Source organism: Leptopilina boulardi, unplaced genomic scaffold, assembly GCF_019393585.1.
Source record: "Leptopilina boulardi isolate dan_hultmark-lab unplaced genomic scaffold, ZJU_Lbou_2.1 LbouV2_384, whole genome shotgun sequence".
NCBI classification, from domain to species: Eukaryota; Metazoa; Arthropoda; class Insecta; order Hymenoptera; family Figitidae; genus Leptopilina; species Leptopilina boulardi.
Genome location: NW_026137956.1, coordinates 1,296,964 through 1,324,399, shown reverse-complemented (window position 1 = coordinate 1,324,399; position 27,436 = coordinate 1,296,964). Strand labels below are relative to the sequence as shown.

At 24.6% G+C, this 27,436-nt stretch overlaps 2 protein-coding genes across 5 annotated transcripts in view; one reads left to right on the top strand and one right to left on the bottom strand.

Moving 5' to 3' along the window:
• The first annotated feature begins 7,600 nt into the window (after positions 1-7,600).
• The window catches only part of LOC127288304 (1-phosphatidylinositol 4,5-bisphosphate phosphodiesterase epsilon-1-like), a 212,058-nt gene continuing 192,222 nt past the window's right edge, over positions 7,601-27,436 (top strand). For all 4 annotated transcript variants that reach the window (XR_007844014.1, XR_007844015.1, XM_051315690.1 and 1 more), the window contains exon 1: positions 7,601-7,803. The gene's annotated coding sequence lies outside the window, so the exon portion shown is untranslated. The remainder of the gene's footprint in view (positions 7,804-27,436) is intronic.
• LOC127288343 (uncharacterized) lies at positions 12,318-12,958 on the bottom strand. The gene is made up of 2 exons (XM_051315736.1): positions 12,796-12,958; positions 12,318-12,668 (listed from the first exon to the last, which is right to left on the bottom strand). Exons 1-2 carry the CDS (start codon positions 12,808-12,810, stop codon positions 12,318-12,320), a joined length of 366 nt encoding a protein of 121 aa, XP_051171693.1. The 5' UTR covers positions 12,811-12,958.

The following is a 27,436-nucleotide window of genomic DNA, read 5'->3' as shown; positions in this document are numbered from 1 at the left end:
ACAAACAAAATTGTTTAGTGACTGTTACTCAACTCGTAGTTACATTCACTACACTCTTCTCACCGTGTGAAATTAAAATGGGTTAAAATTATATTACAAAACTTGGTTTATTTAAAATTTAAATAGATTAGTACATAATTAATCAAATTCTTAGAGATACTAAACGTTTATTTCGTTTTCGCAACAGAAGTGTTACATTAAAAAATACATACATACAATTATCGTGGAATTAAATATAATTTAAACATTTATGACGATACAATTCAGAAATAATACATCCCCAGACAGCACCGTTTTTCGCAGGGAGTTCGCGGGGAGTTCCCCGTGTTAAGTTCGGAAACTAAGTTGGGGAGCTTCAGGGGAAGTTCAGGCGAGCTCTATATGTCCCCGGTTTTATAACTCGCGGTGCGAAGTTCAGGATAGTTATCCGATTAAGTTTTGCCGAAAAATTGTGGATAAAAGTTTAGGAAATATTAAATTTTGAGTTTTACAGAAATTTGCTTTGTGAATTTCTTTAAAACTATCTCCGGAAAGTACTCTAAAGATATATAGACAAATTTCCTGTAAAATTAAAATGCAAGTTTTCAGTGAATTTTATAAGGTAAGTTTATTATAAATGTTTTATAATATTTATTAAATAAAAGTAAAATTAAAAAAATTTATTTTTCCCTTATTGCGCTTTCTTTTATTTTTCCCCAACATTAACGGCGCAATTTTCGGAAATAAATTTGGAGGAGCTGGGGATTGAACCCGGACGCGCAACACAACAGCCAAGAACCCTAACCACTAACCTAACCAACGACCTGAAGGTGGGTAACTTTCGGGTCTTTATAAGCTGCAAGCCTTGTCGTCATCAGTTGACACGAATGGCGGGAAAATTTAAAAATGTTTTCAACGAAATATTTTTAAATTCTATTATTAAATTAGTGTCATAATTAAAAGGGCATTAAAATAGTATTGCAATGTTAATATTAATATTATTTGTGAAACTAGCAGCTATATAAAACGATTTAAGGTAATTCCTTAAAAATGAAATTTATTAAATACTGAATCTCGTTATAAAAAATTCTGGACTTGTCAAATTTTTATTAAATTATTATTCAATTAAAAGTAACATAATTAGAAAAACTTTTTGAACATTTATCAACGTATGTTTATGGCTTTTATCATTAATTAATTAATTAAATTTACCGAGATGTGTGGTGGGCATTTAAATCGTCAATTTGTAATTTGATAAATTAATTTAAAAATTAAAGTATCTGCATTTTATAATAAATATTTATAATTATTTGTCAATAATAATATAAATTATTTATAATAATTTATAATAATAATAATTTATAATTTATTTATAATTTATAATTATAAATTATTATAAATAATTTATATTATTATTGACAAATAATTATAAATATTTATTATAAAATGCAGATACTTTAATTTTTAAATTAATTTATCAAATTACAAATTGACGATTTAAATGCCCACCACACATCTCGGTAAATTTAATTAATTAATTAATGATAAAAGCCATAAACATACGTTGATAAATGTTCAAAAAGTTTTTCTAATTATGTTACTTTTAATTGAATAATAATTTAATAAAAATTTGACAAGTCCAGAATTTTTTATAACGAGATTCAGTATTTAATAAATTTCATTTTTAAGGAATTACCTTAAATCGTTTTATATAGCTGCTAGTTTCACAAATAATATTAATATTAACATTGCAATACTATTTTAATGCCCTTTTAATTATGACACTAATTTAATAATAGAATTTAAAAATATTTCGTTGAAAACATTTTTAAATTTTCCCGCCATTCGTGTCAACTGATGACGACAAGGCTTGCAGCTTATAAAGACCCGAAAGTTACCCACCTTCAGGTCGTTGGTTAGGTTAGTGGTTAGGGTTCTTGGCTGTTGTGTTGCGCGTCCGGGTTCAATCCCCAGCTCCTCCAAATTTATTTCCGAAAATTGCGCCGTTAATGTTGGGGAAAAATAAAAGAAAGCGCAATAAGGGAAAAATAAATTTTTTTAATTTTACTTTTATTTAATAAATATTATAAAACATTTATAATAAACTTACCTTATAAAATTCACTGAAAACTTGCATTTTAATTTTACAGGAAATTTGTCTATATATCTTTAGAGTACTTTCCGGAGATAGTTTTAAAGAAATTCACAAAGCAAATTTCTGTAAAACTCAAAATTTAATATTTCCTAAACTTTTATCCACAATTTTTCGGCAAAACTTAATCGGATAACTATCCTGAACTTCGCACCGCGAGTTATAAAACCGGGGACATATAGAGCTCGCCTGAACTTCCCCTGAAGCTCCCCAACTTAGTTTCCGAACTTAACACGGGGAACTCCCCGCGAACTCCCTGCGAAAAACGGTGCTGTCTGGGTCGAGTGTTTATAAAAGTGCAATTTAGTGTTTTTTGGACCCATATTACTTACGATATTTTTTATTCCAAAGGCAGAAACGTTGCTTTTAGGTTATCTGACGGCCAAGTGAATATGCCATTCATTATTGTTCTATCGTTTAAAAATGGCGTCCATTTTTACCCTAGGGCGTCAGGTATCTAAAAGCGCCATGTTTGTGCCTGAGGGGGAAAAAGAAAGTTTAACATTCCATTTGTTCTGGTTGGATGGAATATTAACAAATTTCCATGTCGTTGGATTATGGGTATACGAAATTGATAATGAGAATTATAATCTGGTATTGATTGACTAGGTTCATCTTCATATATGTCATGTCTTTTAGATTCCCATTCATAGTTTACATTTTCTCTTTGTCTTCCCACTGGTTGTCCACCAGCAATAAAAGGAGTTGCCTTTATTTGCATTTTACCCATAACAATAGTAAAAATAGCAAGCGACACTAACTGGAAGAACATTAAAAATATTTATGTAAAAAAAATATTCTTTTTTTATCTTAGGCTGCTTCCACAATAGCTAAATCGCATCGTAACAATTTTTTAGGACCATACGATGCGCGCGCATCCATTATCAACTGTCGGTAACTGTCGGTTTGCAATCGCTTGCAAATATTATTGAAATATAAAAAAAAATTTTTTTGTCGACAGTTGGTAATGAATGCATGCGCATCGTCTCATCCTGAAAAATCGTCTTCATAAGACGATGCGATTTAGCTATTACATACAATATAATTATTGAAAATAATAATATATTTAACATTTAAACTGAGAGACCACTATATCTAAACACAGAAAAATGTTTCTTTATATTAAAGAAGTAAATCTTTCACGGAGAGAAATAGATGGTAAGAACTAATGATTTAAGATAGTAAAAAGTAGATGTTATCCGGTACCATCATTATGCTACTCGGTACTATCAAAGATGTTACAAAAAGTATGGTTATGTTACCCACTATACAATCTAGATAGTAACAGAATCTAAATAGCTGTCCGTATATGTAAGACCAAATATGGTACCTGGTACTATCTAGATAGTACCCCGTACCATCTATTTCTCTCCGTGTTGATATAGGGATATTTAAAAATGTGTTTAAAAAAATAAGTGAAAACTCACCAGTAAAAAGATCTTCATTTTGTGCGAAATCGATTGATGACTGCATTATAATTAAAACTTTATTGAATTCAGCTTTATATAATATTTCTTATCAGGTCTTGCCTCAGTAATTCTTACAAATTGTTTATTTCAAATGAAATCGTTATTGATTATTAAACGGAAAGTTGTACATTATTATTCATTTTTTTCCCATTTGATAATACCCAAATTTATTTGGTTTTAGTTGGAATTTCCAGAGACTAATGTATTCATTTAAAAATAGCTGAAAAATTACAACGGAAATGGATTCTTTAGAAAATTTACCATAGACTACACGGAAAAAACAAATTAACTATTTTGGCACCAAATTGCTTTATCATTTAATAGTATGTAACTTTGTTTACCTATTAAAGTATGAAATAATGCTTCTTTAGTTTAAAGTAAGTCCATACTAAATAAGTATAATGGTTATACTCTTATAGTAATAGTGAAGTTCTTTAAAAGCATAAAATTGATGCCCGAAAAGTACGACATATAGTCTACTTAAAATAGCAAGAGCTTCATCCTTTTTAGTGGATAAATTCTTGCAACCTGCGTTTTGACCGATATCGATATATCGATAGTTGGAAAGGGAGGTAGGTGTGGCCAAAACGCAGGTTGCAAGAATTGATCCACCAAAAAGGATGAAGCTCTTGCTATTTTAGGTAGACTATATGTCGTACTTTGCGGGCATCAATTTTATGCTTTTAAAGTACTTCACTATTACTATAAGAGTATAATTATTATACTTATTTAGTGTGGGTTTACTTTAAACTAAAAAAAGCATTATTTCATACTTTAATAGGTAAACAAAGTTACATACTATTAAAGGATAAAGCAGTTTTGTGCTAAAATAGTTTATTTGTTTTTTCCTTGTAGTATCTTACAAATATTTTTTTTTCTCCAAAATTAACGTTTCTAAGAAAAAAAAATGGATTTTTAAATGTTCTAACCTCTAATTTTGGTTGACTGAGTATTTTAAGAGATAAAAACCACTAACAAAATTTGAGCCGAATCGTTAAACTGCTGCCAACAAATTTGTGTTTTAGCTGTGGAATCCCTCTATATCAAATTTTAATTTTAACGTCCGATTGTAAAAAATAGTTATTTTATTATAAAAATTACACATGAAAAGTGAAATAACTTTTTATATTTACATCAAGTTTTCAATTAAAAATATTAATATTAATATTAAAAAATTAATATCTTGGATAAAAGTCAGGTTAATTATTTTTTGAAATTTTTAAAATATCCCCCACAACATCGAAACTTTTCTAAAGATTTATTTGAAATATTCCGAACATTTCAAATAAATCTTTAGGAAATCTTTAGGAAAGTTTCGGTGCTATGGGGGATATTCCAAAGGTACATCTAAATGTTGTCCACGTAAAGGGTATTTTTTTTTTTTTTATGAAAACATAATAAAATGTTTAAAGAATTTGAATGTTAGGACTAAGGATTTGTGCGGAGAAATTGAATAAAAAATTATTTCTAAAACAGTAAAATTTGTATTTATTTTCTATCGTATAATTATGTGAAAGTATAAAATAAAGAACAATTACAATGGTATTTCTTTTAAGATAAAACTGATCAATATTTTCGATAAATATACGTATTCGGAGGAGGATAATAATTATTCGGATAATAAATATTCGGATAATATACATTTTGACTAGGTAAATTTTGTTGAGGAGGTGGTTGTGCTGCTGGTCTTCCCACTGGTTGCCCACCAGCAATATAAGGACCTTGGCACATAACAGTTGCCAAAAGTGCAAAACACAATATCTAGAAAAAACATTTTAAATATTATATGTGTTAAGAAAATGTTTATTTTTTAAGACTATGTTTTTTTTGACTTGAACATTTTTTTTAAATGCTTTTTCATCTGTTAGTAAGACAGAGAAAAACGAATTTCAAAAATTACAAAAATTTCAAAAATTCGAGGAATGTCCTATAGATGATTTATAAAATAATAATTAAAAACTCACCAGTAAGATCTTCATGTTGAATGAAGCCAAATGATGACTATATTAAAACTTTATTTGCTTCATGTTTATATAGCATTGCTTATCAGCCCTCGAATGAATAATTATAATTTTCTTCTTTCAATTAAAGATAATAAATTAATTGAAATACTGATAATGTTATTAATTTTTAAACTTACTGTTTGTAAATTCCAAAAATTGTTCGACCTACGTTGGAATTTCCATAATACTTATCTTGCTCTATATAAAGTCAATCTTAAATTTTACATGGCGTTACGAATGAATTTAAGTTTGCTATACATTTCACCTCCTCTGAACTGATAACTTTATAAGTTAGAAATTCCAATAAGATGGAAAGTACACGCGGTATTCATTAGAAATTTCTGATCAATTAATTTGATGTTACCAAATGACTCTATAAAGTCCGAAAGGGATTCAAAAACAACTAATATAAATACACATTTCATTTTGAGCGACATTTTTTAAATTAATTCTTTCCAAGTTCTGATTGAGACAAATTTTTCATTATTATCATTTATTTCGTTTGTTATACGAGTGAAATGTTAAAATTCAATTTTTTAAAAGTTAAAATTTTACCATTTCTCATTTGGTTACATTGCAGGTTAAGTTTAAACCAACTTTACTCTGTTTTGTTTCTGTCAAATTACAAAAAAAATGGATTTGATAGCGACATACGAATCTAATTCGGAAACAAATAAATTAGAAGCAGATTAATTGCATATACATAGGGTTATTTTGCTGCCCTGCACGGAAAAAAAGATTTACTTGAAATAGCGAAAAGTTTCACTTGAAAAAGCGAAAGATTTAAGTGAAAGAAGTAAAATTTTTGCAAACATAGCAAAACGTTTCGCTGTTTTAGAGATACATTTTTTTTCCGTGTGGCTGATCATAAACTGCTCTGAATGTGCGACAAACTCGCCGAACTTGTTGCACATTCGTAGTGAGTCGAAATAATGTGGAAAATAAATGAAAATTAATAAAAAAAATGCTATTGAATTTAATAAATATACTATTAAATGATTGATTTTTGCATTTTTTTTGTTAAATTAAGTAAAAAAAAGTTTTTTTTTTGGCAATTTTAATTCATTTTTCACATTATTTTCACTCACTACGAATATGCAACGAGTTCGTTGCACATTCAAAGTTTACGATTCGCCAGGTTGAATAAGACTAACTTAGATTATGTACTTATTAATTTCTTATTTATTATTAATATTATTGTTATTATTATTATTATTATTATTATTAATTATCTAAGTTTTAATATTTTTAAAGCTACCAGTTTTAAATTTACTGATTCCATAATAATGGTGATTTGAATACAAAATACTTGTTACGTTTTAAATTATTCACTCGCAAAATGTTTATTTGTTTCCTTTACTGCACTGAATATTAAGTGCAATATATAACTTATAAATTCGTGACTGTTTAATGACGATTAATTACATGACAAGAAAAATTATTTTTTTTAATTCACAATGTTATGGAATATTTTTTCTACAGTGTATTTACATTTTTTTTTTTACTTTAAGGATTTTGAGTAACATTTTAATATTATAGATGCCTACATAATGAAAATAGAAAAAAACAACATCAATTTTGTAATGTACTCTGATTTATTAAGTTATTATTATATAATAATTTTTATTAATTATTTTATTAATAAAACTTAATTAATTAATATTATAACACACGCACCTGACTGTGTGACCACCCGATTGTAACGATGCTGAAGTACACAACGTTTATGATAAACGATTTTTAAAGAAATAATTTTTTAGAATAAAAATTTTATAATTTTTTGCTGGAAAAATATTTCTTGTAGTGCTTATTAATCAATAAATAATAAAACAATATTTATTTTAGATAAGCAATTTTATAATTTTCTATGTTAAATAAAAATAATTGAATTTTAATGGTTAATTATAAACGTTGCGTATACTTCATCATAGTCCATTGTAAGCTTCCTTGTTGGAAGTTGCTTTCGATTTTAATCAGAAAGTCTTTTGTTTTGATAGGTCTTGCTCCTTCATCTATCTCTCTCGTGTGTGTGTGTGATTGACATCTGGATTGGCTTCCCTGTAAAGTTTGCTTAGAGCATCTGCATACGATTTTCCTGCGGCGATTCTGATCACCATTGCTGATCCTCTTGTGATCCGCTCAATTCTGGGACGCTGTGACTTCAGTACTCCCGTCTCCTTATCATCTTCATTTTTTAAAGGTAAGTTTCATCATTAATTGACTCTTTTCCACATTTGTTGACCTTATTTTTTTGGTTTTATCAAAATAAAAACTTGAAGGTTCCATAAACCGTATACATCGTTCTACGGTTAATTCGATTTTACAGAGAATTTTCTTTATTCATTTCATTGACTCTAGGAGTTTTTATCATCAGAATTTAGAACCAAATTATATTTACTGAAAAGGAAAAAAGGTTGATACATTTAGGTATGAGTTTATTAATTTTATGACTTAACTGTATTGCAAGTAGCGATAGCTAAAAAGACGAGAGCCAATATCTGTAACAGTATAGTGAAGCAAATTTCATCATAAACAAAAATGGTAAACGCATAGAAAAAATTTGCCGTGGCAACGAATTATTTGCTACCACATCAAATTACGTTAGCTAATATAGGGACAGCAAACAAATTTGCTATAGGATCAAAAAAAGTTTGCGCTGTTACAGTAAATTTTTAAAAATTAAGACTGATATTGTTTATCATAGCAAACTTTTTCGTTGCTATAGCAAAAATTTACCTGTGGTTATTAATTTTGATAGATCTGATAGCAAACATCAGTTAGCATCTGTAAGCAATCCCTTTTTTTCCGTCTACGATATACCAATAGAAGCAGTAGGTTTAATGTATGAAATAGAATTTAAAATATAAAATTAGTTATTAATTATTGCTTACAAATATGATCTTCATAGTAGTAAATGTCGAATGTTGACTGTGCTCAAAATCATCGAAAGTCAGTTTTTTATATATATGTTTTGCCTTCTTTCGTTATACATTTTACTTTTTATCAATCGCTGATTGTGATTAGGAATTTTCAATCTTGGTTTTTAGTATACATGAGGCGTTGCAAATAGGAATTTTTTATTATTTGAGAAATGTTTAAAAAAAAACAATTAACGAAATTTTGAAGTTATAAATTTATTGTTTTTATGTTTAGTTATGGTTTTTCATAAAAAAAAAATTTATCAATTATTTTAAGATTATTATTAAGTGCTAATAATTTTTAAAATTTTTGAAAAGCAAATTTATTATCATTACACCCAGATAAAAGATTTCCTTGATATAAAGAAACCAATTTCTTTGACTTGTTTTCTTTAATTCAAAATAAAATTTTCTTTCAAACAAAAGAAGCTTCTTAGTTTCAAAGAAACATTTATTTAAATTAAATTAAAAATTTCTTTGAAACTAAGATAATTTTTTTTTTAATCAAAGATAATTTGTTTGAAACAAATAAATTTTCTTTGTATCAAAGAAAAATTTGCCAAAGAAATTGAGTTATTTGAATCAAAGAAATCTTATTTTCTTAGGTGTACTGCTATTTTTTAGAAATTAAAAATTTTTTAAATTCCGTGATAAATATTTAATTAAAATCCTTCATTAAAAAATTGATTTTTAAAGAAAAGAAGCTATTGTAACAGTTAGTCGAATTTTTTCTACTGAAAATTAATTTAAAAAAAAAAATTAAAAAAAATCTTCATGTTCTATTTAAAACTTAAAAATTGTTTTATTTTTCGCAGCATTTTCTGATTATACAACCGTTGTGAAAAAAATTTAATTAATAAATTATTAAGTATTATTAGGTATTATTATATAATTAGGTAATAATAATAATTAAAATAATTATTATTTTTATTATTAATTATTATTAAATAACTTTTTTTCTAATAGAGTGTCATTTTTTTCATAACGGTTTAATGCTGATAAATGTATGTGGAATAAAAAACAATTTTTATATTATTTTTAAATTACCACATTCCAAGACGAGAAGAACCAATTTTTTTTTGTTTTTAAATTTGTCAAGTGTATTTTTTAAAAATTTACAATTGTTTATAATTTTAGAAACAAATTTCTTTTGGACGAATATTTCCAAAAATTTATTTTGTTTACAGTGTAGAATTTTTAAATTTAGATGATTCGTTTGAGCAATTTTGTCTCTAATAATAAATTATTGAATTTAAATTATTAAATGATTAATAATTTAATTTTGATTAAAAAAGAATGTAACTAAACATATGTTGATATTAAATTTAATACTTAATCTTTTTTTTTTTTGTTTTCTATAAATGTTTTTTGTATTAATGTATTTTAAATAAGAGCGCCTTTTTTCACCAATGAATTATATAGTAGCGCCTCAGTCGACTTTAAACTGTATTACAATATTTCGAATATTGATTATGTTATCGACCGTCGCTCTTCGTATTACTTAGTTTAAATTTTTCACTGCAGAGGCGTAACGATTGCCACGTGTCAATGCTCTGACATTTTTTTTGTGCGTCATATTCTAATCCTCGTATATAAAAAGTCGTCAAGTTGTCGAATAAGTATTATATATAATAGTAAAGTAGTGTAATTATTAGTAATAATAAGTGGTGTAATATTATAGTAAAATATCAATAATGAATCGAGATATTTATCGAGATCAGCCACGACTAGTGATGGTGAGTCTCAAAAATATTGATTAAATTGGTGTTTTTCCTTTTGAATTGATCTATGAGATATATATATATATATATATTTATTTAGTTGAAAATCGAATCTTGTTTATTCGGCTTTTTGACGAATTACGATGGTGTTTATCCTTATCTCCCCCTCTCCGCAGTCTATAATTTTTATTAGAGAACTGAGCTGATTATTGAAAGAAAATATAATTTTTCTTTTCTAGGTTAATTTATTATTTTCTTTTGTTATTTATTTATTTCTTATTTTCTTTTGTTTACTTGGCATCATAGCTTTCAATAATAATTAAATTTTATATAAACATTGTCTGTAACCTAACCTCACTTTCTTTGTCACATTCACATTTTTAAGTATTTCGATGCATTCGAATCGAATAGGTAATTATAAATGTTATTGACTATTCCGTAAAGATCCCCAGTGGGAAATTGCCAAGACTGAATATTGGCTAAATATTGGACCAGTTATTTTTACCAATATTGGTCCAAGGCTGGGAGTGTAGAGACCAATGCCAAGGCTCGAATTTCAATATTGGTTCAATATTCAAAAATACAAAAAATCAGACTCCAGCCAAGATTAAAAAAATTAATTATTAAAACTGAAATATAATAAAATTTTTTGTTATATTTATATTTTATTATATATAATAACATTATTCTGTACATATCGCGGATACTTATACCCTAACCGATTGATGTTGTTTATGAGAGAGAAAAACACTGCCATCTCGCGGGTAGTTGGAAAATTAATGTAGCGCGAAATTCAAATTGCTTGAAAGAAAAACTGTAAATATAAACATTTACTTGAATTTATATTTACTTAAAAATGCATACTATTGCATTAAAACTTAATTAATGTTATAATGGTCACAAATAATTTTTTTAATTTTAATTCTTTATACTTACAGTTTTTCCTTCACGCAGTTTGAATTTCGCGCTACGTTAACTTTCCAACTATCCGCCAGATGACAGTGTTTTCTCTCATAAACAACATCAATCGGTTAGGGTATAAGTATCTGCGATATGTACAGAATCTTTATAATATCTCTTTTATTTAGCTGATAATTGTTAAATGGGGTTTTTGAATTATTCTACCTTTTTACCCAAACAAAGAATATATAAATATTATTAAATATATAAACTTTAATAAAATAAAGAAACATTCAGATAAGTTACTTAAAATAACAGGCGCTGAATATATATTTTAGAATTAAGAAATTTTTGTATAACTTTAATGTACAACTTTCAATGATAAATAAATATGGTTTTCAAAGTCAAAGTCAAGCTGATAATTGTTAATGCCTATCAGGACGTTATATTAGAAAATATTTTTTTCTTTTTCTCCGTATATTGCGGATGATTTTATATGTAACCCTTGATCCGAAGGGAAATAATAATGTTATTATATATAATAAAATATAATAATATTGGTTGAATATTGGGCCAATATTGAAATTCGAGCCTTGGTCTTTACACTCCCATACTTGGTCCAATATTCAGCCAGTCGTGCTTTTCCCACTGGTCGAGTACGATAAAATTTAGTTAAAATAAATCTTCTTTTTTTAGTAAATTACAACTTTAAATTTATAAGTTAATTTTTCATACAATTTCAATATATAGAAAGAAAAGAAAATTTAATTTAGTATAAATCGCAAATTGATTAAAAATATTACATTTAGTACAAGAAAATTGATTTTTTATTCATATATATTAAAAGATAAGTACATACTGAAGAAATGAATAAAGATACTAAAATTATTGTAACCTAATTTCTTAATAATATTGTACACGAGTTTTACAATTCTATTTTAGATCATCTAACTGTAGCATTTTTTATAATCAGATCCCCTTAGGTATGCACATAGGCATGCAAACTTACCAACTTCATTATTAAAGTATAATACTATAGACTTTATGAAAGAAAAAAAATGTTCTAACTAAAGAGTAGAAAACAGATATATATAATTTAGATATGAATTTATTAATTTTATCGCTGAACTACACATGATTTAATTTAATTACAACAGAATAGGTATATGAACAATCTAATTGATATTAATATTATAAAGATCTAATCTATCACTAGTTTTAAATTCATGAAAAAATTTTGTTACATTAAGTTTATTGGGATTATGTTTTCTACTAACTGAAGAATCACCAGTAGATAGCTTTGTATGATCAATAACATAAATATTATCTTCTAGTTCATACTTAGTTGGCTGTAAAGCAGAATTGTATGTCTGTTTTGGATTTTTAGACCGTGATGAGTAGCTTTCAGAATTATGTTGTCTTCTTTTGCCATAATTTTTCATTCCCATGAAATCATTGATCTTTAAATTTTTAGGTGAAATAACTGAACTGTCAGTAGCAATAGCCATAAAGGCGAGAGCAAATATCTGTAAGAGAAGAAAGAGAAAAATTTTATTTTAAATTAGAAAAACTAGCATTTTTATTAATTTTTTGAAAAAATAATGAAATAGAATTTATAATAAAAAGGCGCTTATTTTCAAATATTGTACTTACAAGTGTGATCTTCATTTTTCGATAATGAAATGTTAACTGCGTACAACATTATGAGAAGACAGTCTTTTATATTATTTACGTGTTTTAATAATACTCTCTTTTAATCTAATTCACTGATACAAATGTCAATCATTTTGTAGTTGGGAATTTTCAGTCTTGGTTTAAAAAAACAGACGTTATTTTCGATGATTGACTGAATCAACATATTTTTGGGGGATCCCAGGTACAAAAATTTTTTTTCTCCGATCACACTTAAACTCGGAGCATTTGTGGTACTCATAAATGTTAATTTTTGGTAAAAATATTTTTTCATTTTGTCCAATATTTCTTTTTTTTTTTGGGACGCATGATTATGTTCTAAAAATCATTTGTTAGAATTTTCATTTTATGGAATTTCATTTTTCATAATTATTTTTAAGACGAATTTTTATTTGCTCGAATTTTCATTTAACATAATAGGCATTTTAAAGAATTTTTATTGGGTAAAATTTCATTGCATAGAATTTTCATTTTATTCTTTCAGATGAATTTTCATTTGTTCAATTATTATTTGATATATTTTCCATATAACCGATTTTTCATACTACAGAATTTTTACTCAACCGAAAAATCAATTAACAGAATTTCTAATTGATACACGGAGAAAAATGGAAAAACGAATAAAGTAACTTTTACTACTTTAAAAGTAAAATTGGACCTGTCCGAAGTTTCTGCGCATCTCTGGCAACTTTTACTCGAAAAATAGTAAAATTGACTATTTCTGTAGTAAATTTTACTGTTTCCGTAGTAATTTTTACTATTTCTGAAGTAAATTTTACTATTTTTGGAGTAAAAGTTGCCAGAGATGCGCAGAAACTTCGGATAGGTCCAATTTTACTTTTAAAGTAGTAAAAGTTACTTTTTCTTTTTTTCCGTGTAGAATTCTTCATTTGTCCGAAATTGCAAATGGCCGAACAAACAATCGATTTCGGCGCGATTTTTAAAATCAACCAATCACAATTTTATGGATAATTTTTGAGTGGTTGATTTTAAAAATCGCGCCAAAATCGATTGTTTGTTCGGCCATTTGCAATTTCGGACAAATGAAAATTCTATCATTTAGAAATTCTGTTAAATGATTTTTTTGGTTAAGTAAAAATTCTGTAGTATGAAAAATCGGTTATATGGAAATTATATCAAATAATAATTCAAACAAATGAAAATTCATCGGAAAGAAAATTCTATGCAATGAAATTCTACCCAATAAAAATTGTTTAAAATGCCTATTATGTTAAATGAAAATTCGAGCAAATAAAAATTCTGTGAAGTGAATTTTTGGTTATATAAAAATTCTATAATATAGAAAATCGTTTTGATGAAAATTCTGCAAAATACTAATTCGAACAAATAAAAATTCGTCTTAAAAATAATTATGAAAAATGAAATTCCATAAAATGAAAATTCTAACTAATGATTTTTAGAACATAATCATGCGGCGCCCTTTTGTTTTGGTCAAAAAAAATTTTTTTTTTTTTTCAAAAATGTATATTACCAATCGAATTTTAGTATATAAAACTCATAAAATTAATAAATATAATTAAAAATTATTAACTAATTAAATTTTTAAATCACAGACAATTCACACATATATTTTGCAGGATTTATTTTATTATTAACGCATCAATTCTTTATTTTTATAGATTAAAAATCTCGACAAATCATTTATTACTTGACGCGAACATTTTTTTTTTTTTTTATAAAATACGGAATCGAACAAAACTTTATAGATTCAATTTCATTCTACATTGAATTTAATATTACTTTTGTATGATGATGGATATTGCGAGAGAGAAGAAATTTTTTTTCAGATTGACAGATATGAAAAGTTTATTATAATTGTCACATGATTTAAAACAAGCAATTTGCATACAAAATTGAATTTTTAGGCAAAATTTCCGAAGTGTATACTAATTCAAAAAAAAAAAAAAAATTTATTACATCAGGCTCTAATTTCCATAATGTCGGGGGTTTTTTTTTTGTTTAATTTGTTTATCAAAAGTATATATTTTAAGCTTCATTTTAAGGGGGGTAAAAAAATCAACGGTCCTTTTTTTAAAAAAATTCAAAAATATTTTTGATTTAAAAAAAAAATTTTTTTTTGCCTAAAATGTAAATATATATATTTAACGCCCAGAAAGAAATAATATAATTGTTATTGCTTAATAAATATTCTCTTTATAAAATTAAAAAATGACAAAAATAAACACTTATGCTAATATATTTATTTATATATATGTATTTATAATTGGAAACTCACAGCAAAATATGCACAGAAATGACCCCGCAATGCTGACAGTTTCTGTTTTTAGAATCGTCTAAAATAAGCACCATGTATGAAATCGATTTTATCAATATACGACTTTAAAGTGTTAAAAATAATATCCTTCTCTTTCGCTCTTTCTTTCTCACTCTAAAAGTTTGGAAAAAAAATTTAAATCTGTGAAATTGGTAAGAGAGAGAGTAAAAAAAAAAAATTAGTGAAATGGAAAGGAAAACTTTTTTTTCTGTTTTTTAGTAAAAGAAAATGAACCACATATACGTGAATACTTTTTAGGTCAATACAAAAAAAAAAAAAAAAAAAAAGAGTTGACAAACGGTGTCCTATTGACAAAAAGAATGACCCATTAACATACCTTTGAACTTTGTTTATATATAAAGAAGGTAAATTAGATCTTCTCGAGTATCACGTCTGATGACAAATGCATTTACATCATTGTCAGCATTATAAGCTTTATTTGGAATGAAAGTCGATAAAGCTTCTTAAAATACTTTTCCTTTTGTACTTCATTTTTCTTTTTAAAAGCTGCTTTAAAAAAAAAAAAAAGAAAAAAAAAGAAATGAAAAACAATGCATTTTCTTCTGAAACTAAATATTCTGTTTGTCAACGCTTTAATCGTTAAATGTTAAATTCTTGAATTCCATAAAAGGCAACAGCGCTTATTAAATTTCCCGAGACGCAAACAAAAATTAATATATTATATGAGAGTTTAACCATTTTACAGCTTTAAAAAATACGTATTAAATTTTTTTTTCAAATATTAATTTTGCAGAAATTCTCATTCAACAGAATTTTAAGTGATTCGAATTTTTATAAATGAATAAAATTCCAATTCACCGAATATTAATTTGTCCGAATTAAATTGGAAAATAGCCGAAAAAAAATCGACAAAAAAATGTTGGCACCATTTTTAAAATTATAATCAATTAGAAATCGGACGTTTGCAATTTCGGACAAATAATAATTCGGCGTTTTTTTTTTTTAGAATTCAATCAAATAACAATTTGTATAAATAAAAATTCTTACAAATAAAAGATTCGTTGATTTGAAAATTTTTGAAAAATAAAAATTCGAATTACAAAAAAATTCTGTTGAATAAGAATTCTGCTTAATTATAAAATTCGGCTAAATTAGCATTCTTTCAAATAAAAAATTGGGTTAAGATAATGCTAATTTGAAAAATTAAAATTTATCTAAACTTGAATTTAAAAAAAAAACACAAAATTTTTTAGCTAAAATATGAATTTTTGATTTTTCAATTTTTATTAATTCTTAAAATTTAATTCAAATCTGTACTTTATATTCTATACCAATCGATTCGTTTTAATGTAGGGAATAAAATTATTTCATATATAAACTTGAATTTTTTAATAAACACAAGTTATTGACAAGTTTATTAATTAATTTATTCACTGCACTGAATATTCAGATATTAAAAATACTTTTATTATGAATTTTAAGAAAGAGAGAGAAGCGAAAACTTATAAATTGCGAGCAATTAAATAAGAAAAAATTTATTTCGAAATAAAATGAAATACACTAACCTTTATTTATGTTTATCACATAAGATTTAAGTTACGTTCACAATCACAATACTTGAAAATTTTTAATTATTTTTGTGGTTCAAATAATTATCAATAATTTATTTATTATAAATGAACAAAATTTAAGCAATACACGCTTGATAAATATTTCTAATGCGTTGTCAATTAATGCAATTAATAATTTCCTATTACACAATATCATAATCGACATATATGACATTTGTAAACAAACAGGGTTGGGAAACAAGAGCCCAAAATATATTCGTCCAAAGCGAATTTCAATCCTACCCAACTCTGCTTTGGACGAATATATTTTGAGCTCTTGTTTCCCAACCCTGTTTGTTTACAAATGTCATATATGTCGATTATGATATTGTGTAATAGGAAATTATTAATTGCATTAATTGACAACGCATTAGAAATATTTATCAAGCGTGGATTGCTTAAATTTTGTTCATTTTAATAAATAAATTATTGATAATTATTTGAACCACAAAAATAATTAAAAATTTTCAAGTATTGTGATTGTGAACTTAACTTAAATCTTATGTGATAAACATAAATGATTCAAATATTTGGATCAATTTGATACCTTATATCGAATCAAAACGTTGCATTCCAAAATGATACCATCAAGTTTACAGTGGAAGCAAAAATAATTATATATTTAATAAAATTATATTAATAAATAGATGAAAATTTTTTTTCTCCTAAAGGTAGAAAATATTGAGAAAAAAAAATTGTACCACCTGTGGAAAAATAATATAATATGCAAAGTGTTATAGTTCAATGAATTGTAAGTCTATTGATAAAAAAAAAAGTGGATTCATAAATTTTTCACATCAAGTTTAAAAAGTTATGAAACAATTTTTTATACTTTTCTTTGAGGCTTAAGTAAAGTTGCTTATGTTGCATTTTATGACTTTTTCTTGACGAATATATATATATATATATATATATATATATATATATATATATATATATATATAAAACTATATAAGAATAAACTTCTTTATATAAGATTAACTTTAGAGTTATGTTATTAAATTTCTGTATATAAAGAAAACCTTGAAGTATTATTTCACTGTTTTTATTTTAAAAAGAAAGAAAAAAGGAATAAAGTATATTAATTAAATTAAAAAAGAAAAAGAAACAAAAGAGGAAAAAAAAAGAATTAAAATGCAACATGTAACATGGAAAATGAAAAAATTTCCCTCCTTCTCAGAAGTTTGAAGGCACTGAACGAATTTAAAACAGGAATGAAATGAAACAGATTTAATTGGAAGAACTTGAAGACCTTCGTAATGAAAATGCAATAGTAAATTTCACTTGCAAACTTGGACAAACAACTTTTCCATTTAATTAATGAAACTTGTCCATAGTTTATATGCGCAAAGTGTATAATTTTAAATTATGAAGATTGCCAAGTATTTCAGATAATATTTGTCAATTTGTATTACAGACTTGTGAATTTAATATGGATTCACATTTATTTGATATGGAAAATTATAAATATATATGCACTATTTATTAAATAAATATATTTATTTTTATTAAATAATTTATCAGTTAATTAAATGGTAAAAAAATTTATTTAATTGAAATAAAAATTATTTGGTTCAAGTAAATATATATATTTATTTGATAATAATCAAGTAATCGATTATTTGAATGAAATAAATTTTTTTTCAGTGTAGGCGAATAAACATACAAAAGAAATATAAGTTCAATTAAATGAAAATTTGCATATTATACAAGCACTTTTGAATAAAACAGACACGTCAAAAACGTGGGATTTAATCGTCAAAAATTTGCTCCTGGCAAAATAATTTCACTTGAATCTAACTTTTCATTGTTTATATGTATAGCTAATTCTGGCAGTGTATAGCTTTCGCACGTGTCAGGCGATCTTGCAATCGTGGAAAGAATTTTTTTTTTTTTTTTTTCAAATAAATGTATTGAAAACCACATTCGATTGAAGTTTAAATTCAATTTGTATTTTTTCAATTTTATTAAAAAGAAAAATAAATAAAAATTAGCAATGTTTTATTTAAAAGTCATTTGCAAACATTTATTTCATTTAGTAAGATAAATTTTTTTTTTATATTTCAATAAAACAGTGATGGAAATAAAATTTTTATGGTAAATTTTAATAGATAATTGAATTGAAGTAGAAAATATTATGAAATAATTAAAAAGAATTTAATGGAAAATTTAAAAAGATTGTATTGAATTTAATATTTTTAAATATTGTAAACCGACCTTAAACCGTGCGATATCTATGTATTTTCTCAGTCTATGACTATATATTACGACGTTTACGTGACATACTTAAGCTATATTCATGAGATAGGTAACTAAGTAAAGACGGAACGTAAGTAAAGTATAAAAAGAGACTTTAAAGTAACTGCTGCCAACTGTTATCGTTGCCTTTGTGAGGTTATGTTATACATATATATACAGTTGGCAGCATTGACTTTAAGTCTCTTTTCATACTTTATAACCTTATTAATTTACATTAGTTTAGGGTTCATTTTTTTACAATGCAAATTTAAGGTTATGTCAGAAAATTAGTAACCAGTAATGAAATATTTCACACCAAGAAAAATGTTTCCTTGATATAGGGTTAAAGAAATGTTTTCTTTAATTTAAAGAAAATTTATTTGAATTAAAAAAAAAAATTTTCTAGGTGTTGATTAAATTTCAATCAAATAAATATTATTCCGAGGCATTACAAAATTTGTTTCCGAGCTAATTTTATTCTTAAAAAATTATTTTGAAACTAAATATCTATAAAATTACAATAAATGCGAAATATTTAAAAATTTTATTAAAAGCAATTTCAGAAAAATGTTTTATGCTTTCCAAATATATCAATAAAATTCTCATCAATGTCGGTTTCATCAGTACTGGAAATCTTCCAATTTTTTTTTTTTTTTTTTATTTGTCATTTTCTCTTTGAAATATAGATACGTATGATTTTTTTTTATATTACTTTATTTATACTTTTTACTTTTTAGGAATGTTCATTAAGCGATATTGATATTATATGTAAATATATAAAAAAAAAAAATTTACCCCTTAAAATAATAAAATGTATACTTTTAACAAACAAATTAAACAAAATGTCTTTTTTTTAATTTGTTTATGGAAAAGTTAAACTTTATTTTAAGAAGTAAAAAAAAATAAATAAAAAGGGTCCTGTTTTTTACAAAAAAAAAAAATATTGGATCACTTCAGAAATTTTGCCCCATTTATATAACATTAAATGCAATTAAATAAGAGTTATGCGATATTAACGTGCGAAATTTAAACAAATTATTATGTTAATTAAAATTTATTTATTGTTGAACAATTTAATACAGGGCCTTTATCAATTTTCATGCATCATATTATTAACAATATTCAGCGCTTCAGAATTGAAAAATATTAATTATAAATTTATTATAAATGCTTTATTGAACTTTGATAGTATATGTCATTGATATTATAAATTTAAACCTCCACTCCTTTTGTTGCCGCGCAAGCCGAGGTGGAAATTTAATAATAATGCAATAAATTTTACTTTTGAATATAATAATGTCACAATTTCTTGTATGGTATATTAATTTGTTGATTTCTTTTATTTGCGATTTTAACAATATCAATAATAGCATTCAAAAATTTTAATTCAAGTTAATTAAAGAAAATTAAGATAATATGAATACAAAATAAATGAATTTAAATTTAAATATTTAATTATTAGATTATATCAAATTTTTAATTTTGCCAATATCTATTATTAATATTTGTTAATTTGATTGAAAAATAATAACGGTAAACATGTCGAAATTTTTGTGGTGTCAAATTAAAAATCATCGAATTTTTATTTATTAGAATTTTATAATATAAAAATTTTAAACTATGTCGAATTTTCATTTTTCGAATTAGCATTTATCAGAATTTCTTTTTAAATTAATTTTTACTTAACAGATTTTTTTTACCTAATTATTATTTAGCACAATGTTTATTTCACAGAATTTTTATACACAACTTTTTATTTTGAAAAATTGAAATTTAACCCATTTTTTATTAAGAAGAATTTTTATTCTATTGAATTTTATGTGATTCGAATTTTTAAATATCAGAATTCCCAATTCACTGAATTTTCATTTCTCCGTATTTTTATTTGATAGAATTCTTAAAACGTCCAATTTCAATTTGTCCGAACAAATAAAGGACAAAAATATTTCGGCGCAATTTTTTAAAATTGACCAATCAGAAATTATCAAGAAAATTCTGATTGATCAATTTTAAAAAATTGCACCGAAATCTTTGTGTGTCGATTGTTTGTTCGGTCATTTATAATTTCGGACAAATGAAAATTGGAAGTTTTAAGAATTTTATCAAATAAAAATTCAGTAAAATCAAAATTTTGTCAAAACAAAAATTTGGTATCTTAAAAAATTTGGTAACATAAAAATTTGTTTAGAAAAAAATTTAATCAAATGTTAATTTGAAAAATGATAAATGTTTTAAAAATTAATTATATCTAATAAAATTTTTTGAAATGAAAATTTTAATTAATAATTTTTATGGGAAATTCATACGCTCCGAACTTTCATATATCAGATCATACACCGACGGCCATAAAATTTCGGTACAATTTTTAAAATCAACAAATCATGCATTGCAAGAATTTTGTTATATATAGAAATTCTATTAAATGGAAATTCAGTTAATGAAAATACTGTTTAGTGAATATTCGGATAAATATAGAAATTTGATTTAAAAAAAAAAACAATTTTGTTAAATAAAAATTATTTTCTGTTAAATAAAAATGATTTTTTATGAAATATAAAAAAATAGAAATTTTTCGATATGAAAATTCCGCTCATTTTAAATTTACATTATATGATGTTTTGTTAAATAATTTATTAATTAAGATTTATTTAAACAATATGAATATAATATAATATTTTGTTTAACAATGAATCATAAAAATTGTTTTAAATGCAATTTACAGTAGCATTCAAACAATAGAAACAAAAATGAGTCTAGATTTTTTTTTTCCAGTAAAGTTAATATTATCTAATCGATTGGAAAGTTCAATTAGAAGCTCTGTGTGTGTGTGTGTGTGTGTGTGTGTGTGTGTGTGCTTTCCTCAGGATTCTGGAAAATCCTCAACTTTAAGCGGTTCAGGTCTGTTATATACGTTCGAGACAAAGTAGAAATTCCCCTAATAGCTATAATCGAGTGGATACGATATGAACAAGATCTTATATAACTCTCAATGAAAATTTTCCACATTAATAAATGGACACGTTTAAATTTTACGAATTTTTTTTATATAAATGGAATTTTTCCTTTTGCAAAACATTTTGGATTGTTTTTTTTTATTATTTTATTAATCTTTTTGTTTTTTGGGACCTTTATTATTTTATCAAATCTAATTACAATATTAAATGTCGATAGTAATTAACATTCATATATATTTTTAGGTTATAGTTTACTATACGAATTTTTGTTTGATAAAATTCTCATTTAATCGAATTTTATGCTATTCGAATGTTTATAAATGACAGAAATTTCAAATTGATTGAATTTTAATTTGTCCGAATTTTGATTTGTACGAATTTTTAAGACGCCGAATTTTCATTTGTCCGAAATTACAAATGACCGAAAAACCAATCGACAAAAAAGATTTCGGCGTAATTTTTAAAATTGACCAATCACGATTTTCTTGATAATTTCTAAAATGGTCAATTTTAAAAATTGCCCCAAAATCTTTTTTGTCGATTGTTTATTTGGCGAATTGTAATTGCGGACAAATGAAAATTCGGCGTCTTAAAAATTCTATTAATTACAAAATTCGTATAAATTAAAATTCAGTGAATTAGTATTTCTGTCATTTAAAAATTCGGTTGCTAAAAATTTTGTTATGTAAAAATTCGTATAAAAAGAAATAATTGTTATTATTATTATTATTATTAATATTATTATTTGAATTAGATTGTGGCGAAAAAAAAGATGGTGTGAACAATTAATGTTTAAATGATAAAGACTACAATAATCATCACTGTGTATTATACTATATTGATATAAAAAAGAAAATAAAAACTAATTATACGACTGATAAATGGGTTAAGGCTAATTACAAACATCTGTTGAACTCCAAAATTGATAGATTATATATTCGGGAATTTCGTGACCCCTATCTTTCGGAAGATATGTTGACTGTGACCTTCTTGCATAATTGATGAGATTCGTATTAATGGATTTGATTTCAAGAAGTGTATATATATATATATATATTTAGTATTCAGTTTTAGAATATTTTTTTTTGTACTAATTATAAAAATAATATCCTAAAATTGTATATTAATATTCCTGTAGTATATATATATAGATAGGAATTTCCCTAAATATACGAAATTTTATACAAAATTTCTTTATTAAAAAAAAAATTTTCATTACTGTATAAAAAATAAAACACAAAATTTGGATATTAAAAAAAAATAATAATACCTTTTTTACGTATGGTCCATTTAGAATTTTGTACAGCTTCTCTTTTAGTTGGTAAATTTCAGCTTAAAACATTTAGAACTCGAGATACCATTGACTCGTCTAAAATCGATATATATTACTGAGGATTAGATATAGAGGGACCAACGTATTCCAAATTTCAACTTTGCTCCAACTAATTTTAAAGTCAGCGAGGAACGCGTTTGAATATCCAATTCGCTTCCTATAACACACCACATGATAAAAGTTATAATAACCTGTTATCAAAATTTAATTTTTATTTATAACCTTCTTTTCTTCTTCTTTTTCTTTTTTTTTTTATCATCAGCTTTTTATCTCAAACATTAAATCCAATATTATCATGCATATGAGGCATTCCACCCCAAAGCAGACACCATTTTGCATTTACATCTCCGATTTTTTTTTTGAAACTTTTTTTTTAGTACTAATTGAGACTAGCTTTCATAATTTTTTAAAAAAATTTTTTTTAACAAGCCATTTACGAGATAAGAATTTTTTAAAATTTAAGAATTTTAATGATTTTTGACGCGATAACGTCTTACTATAAGTCTAAATATAAGTCATATTTTCAAGATTTTTGTGTTATTCGATTACTTTAGGTTTAATTTCGATGCCACAATTATTTTTGTCAAATTTGGAAATGAAATTTTTTATAGCTTTCTATATTACCGACCGGTTAAAAATTTAACTACATGTTAGTACAGCGCTGCCTGCTGACAGTATCCACTATACCTATATATATCTATAATGGTGAAAATAGTATAGCCACAGTATTGCCAATTTCTGAAATTTTGCATTGAAATAATATCAAAACATAACCTCAATCATGGATGTATTCTGTTCAACAATTGTTATTATAATTAACTGGTCCACCACAATTCTTGAACAGAGTAAATCCATAATTGAGGTTATGTTTTGATATTATTTCCAGTGCAAAATTTCAGCAATTGGCAATACTGTGGTATTTCTTTTTGAAAATTTTTTTAATTTGTTTGGAAATTATTGTCAGTTTATTCTAATTTTATTCACTGCAAAAAAAATTTATTTCATTCAAATAATCGGTTACTTGATTATTATTAAATAAATATTTATTTGTATCAAATAATTATTATTTGAGTCAATTAAATGATATTTGTTTCAAATACAAAAATTATTGGTTAAAATATAATTTATTTAATTAAAATAAAAATTATTTGGTTCAAGTATAAATATTTATTTGATAATAGTCAATTAACCCCTTCGGTGTGTGAAAAAAATATCATATAATGGTCCCAAAAAATTAAATTTTTTTTTTTTTGAGATAATTTTAATTTATATGCGAACAAAAATTAAAATGTAATAATTGCAATTTATTTGCTATAGATAGAAAACAAAATATTTTAATGTTATTCTTCAAGATTTGAATAATTTAATCGAATCCGATTGATTCTGCAGTAAAAGAAGAAACTAACTCTTCTATATATATATATATATATATATATATATATATAACCGATTCCGTTTCACAGATTAAAGGAAATCCACTGTAATTCAAATAAAAGACTTGAAAAACCTGTTTAGTTCAAATTGGAAATTGCATTGAAGCTTTTTTTCTCTTTTCTTTTTTTTTTTTTTGATAAAAATCTTTTGCCTATCATATCATGAATGCTATCGATTTGAGAAAATTTTAACTTTACTTCAATCTTATTCCTTTAAAGGTATATATACATGTATATGTATATAATCGATTCAAGTCAGGCGAGTTTAAAGTGAAAAAGAAAATCAGTAGCTTCTAATCGGAAATTCTTGTTAATTAGGAAATGCCAACTTGTATCAAATGTGATATTAAAATGAAAATCAGAAATTGAAACAATATTGGTGATTCATAATTATGTGAGAATCTAAAAATGAATAGAAATTTGGTATTTATGAAAAAAAAATATTTCAAATTCTTTTAATTTAAAACATCCGTCTTTATATTCTTGAAAATTTTTTAAATTGTTATTAGTAAATAAAAAAATTATTATTTATTAATTAATTTAATATATTTTTATTTTTTATAACAAATATACAGGGTGTTCCAAAAGTAGTGGAAACTTGCAAATATCTCGAAAAGTACGCATTTTCGTAAAAAATATCCAAAACAAAAGTTGTTCCCCAAAAAAAAGATCTACATTTTTGAACCCAAAAAATTGGTCCCAAAAAATTGCTCCATAAAAAAATGAAAAAAAAAAATATTTCAAAAATTAATGAAATTATTTTTACGTGTTATAAATTTTCCTATATATATATATATTGTTACGTATGAACTTTATATAAACCTAGATAAAATTAATGACATAAAATGCCAATTAATTTAAATCCATGTGAAGCATCATTAAATAATTGCAGTTAATTTTACTGTCAAATTAGGTTTTTGTATCGAAGAAAACGAAATATTTTAAAAAATTATTCTAACAATAATTAATTTCCAATATAAAAAATTAAAAGACAATGATATAATAAAATAATTTTATTATGTTTTAATTTTTTAAAATTAATTTTTATCATTTAAATGTGATAATTGACTTTTTCTCTAATATAAATGAGAAAAATTTGTAAAATGTAAAATAGTAAATTAATTGGGTCAAGATAATATTTATAGATGTATATCAAAATAATTATAAATCTACACTGAAAATAATAAAAATCAATTTCAAAAAAAAAATTTTCTCATTTTTTTATTTTTCCGCGTAATATTTATTTATTTTCAAAAAAAAAAAAAAAAAAATTGATGCGCTTTAACGTATCCAATTTAACATCATCGCGTGAAAAATTCAATCACGCATCGATCCCAACCCATGATACGTGCTTACTCAAGCTTCTTATGTCAGAAAAGTGTTTGGCCTCATCTCCGGTCAAGAGAGAGAGAGAGATAGAGATAGAGACAGAGAGAGAGAGAGAGAGATAGAGATAGAGATAGAGAGAGAGAGAGAGAGAGAGAGAGAGAGAGAGAGAGAGTATTTTTACTCGATATCGGAAAACGAGTGATTTCCATTAACGAATCTTTCTCATTTAACAAGTCAATATTAAATTTAATAATTGAGAATTTATTCAATTTAAATTGTGGAAAAATTTTTTTGATTAGCTTTATAAACTTTTTTATTTTTGTTTTAATTTTGGAAAATATCAGAAAAATTTATCAGGGACTTTTTTTTTTTTTTTTTTTAATTGACGCACTTTTGTGAGATTATTTTTATTTTAAATGACAGTTTTTAAAATTTTTTATTTTTATCTTATATTCTATTTAAGATTATTACACATACAGTATATAAATATAAAAACACTTAAGAATAATTTTTAAAAAATTTTGCACGCATGGGGGATCGAACCCAGGATCCTTGAGACGCGAGCCGTGTACACTATGCACACAGCTACGTTAACTTACAGATTTTTAACCTAACACTTCTTTATGAACATTAAATTAAGATTGTACTATATTATTTTCAAATTTTTTTGCATCTAATAGTAGTTTATAATTCTATTTTGGATTTTGTTCGGGTATTTTGGTCAAACCCCGAAAATAAAAAAAATTATTATTATTATTATTTCTGCTAATTTACTTTTTCGGAAATTTTCCAGAAGTCGCATTAAATTAACTTTGAAATAGATCGGAGAAAACAAATTATTTTTATCTTTTTTTTACCTATGTATTTATTTATTTTTTTTTAAAAACTTTTAATTTCTGTTATTTTTTTTTATGTTTTATAAGTTTTACGTGCAATAAAAAAATCAGGTCATCGATTTTGTCTTACTACTATTTTGTGCCGAAGTATTGACATTTAGCGGTTTTTGAATATTTTGAGACTTTTAGGAACATAATATATATGTATATATATAAAATGTATTGATGTCAAAGATCTTTAAGGTGTGAAAGCTTTCAAGTATATTTTTATCCATATATCCTAATGTTATTGATCGTATACATACATATGTATATTTTTCAGTCCTTTCAAAACTATATTATTTGTGAAATTGTTAAAATTTTATAAAATCTCAATAATATGAAAAAACCGAATTTTTTAGTCCATCATTTTTATTGTTAAAATTTTAACGAAAAATAATTTCGATAAAAATTTTTTCGATATTGTCTTAAGGAATATACGTATAAATATACACCTATTTATGCATTTAGAAATAAAGTAATATTTTAAAAATGAATATTGAAAAAAAATTTACCCTTTTTCTGGTTTCTATTTATATTTTTTCCAATTAAATTAAAAATTTCTTTAATAGC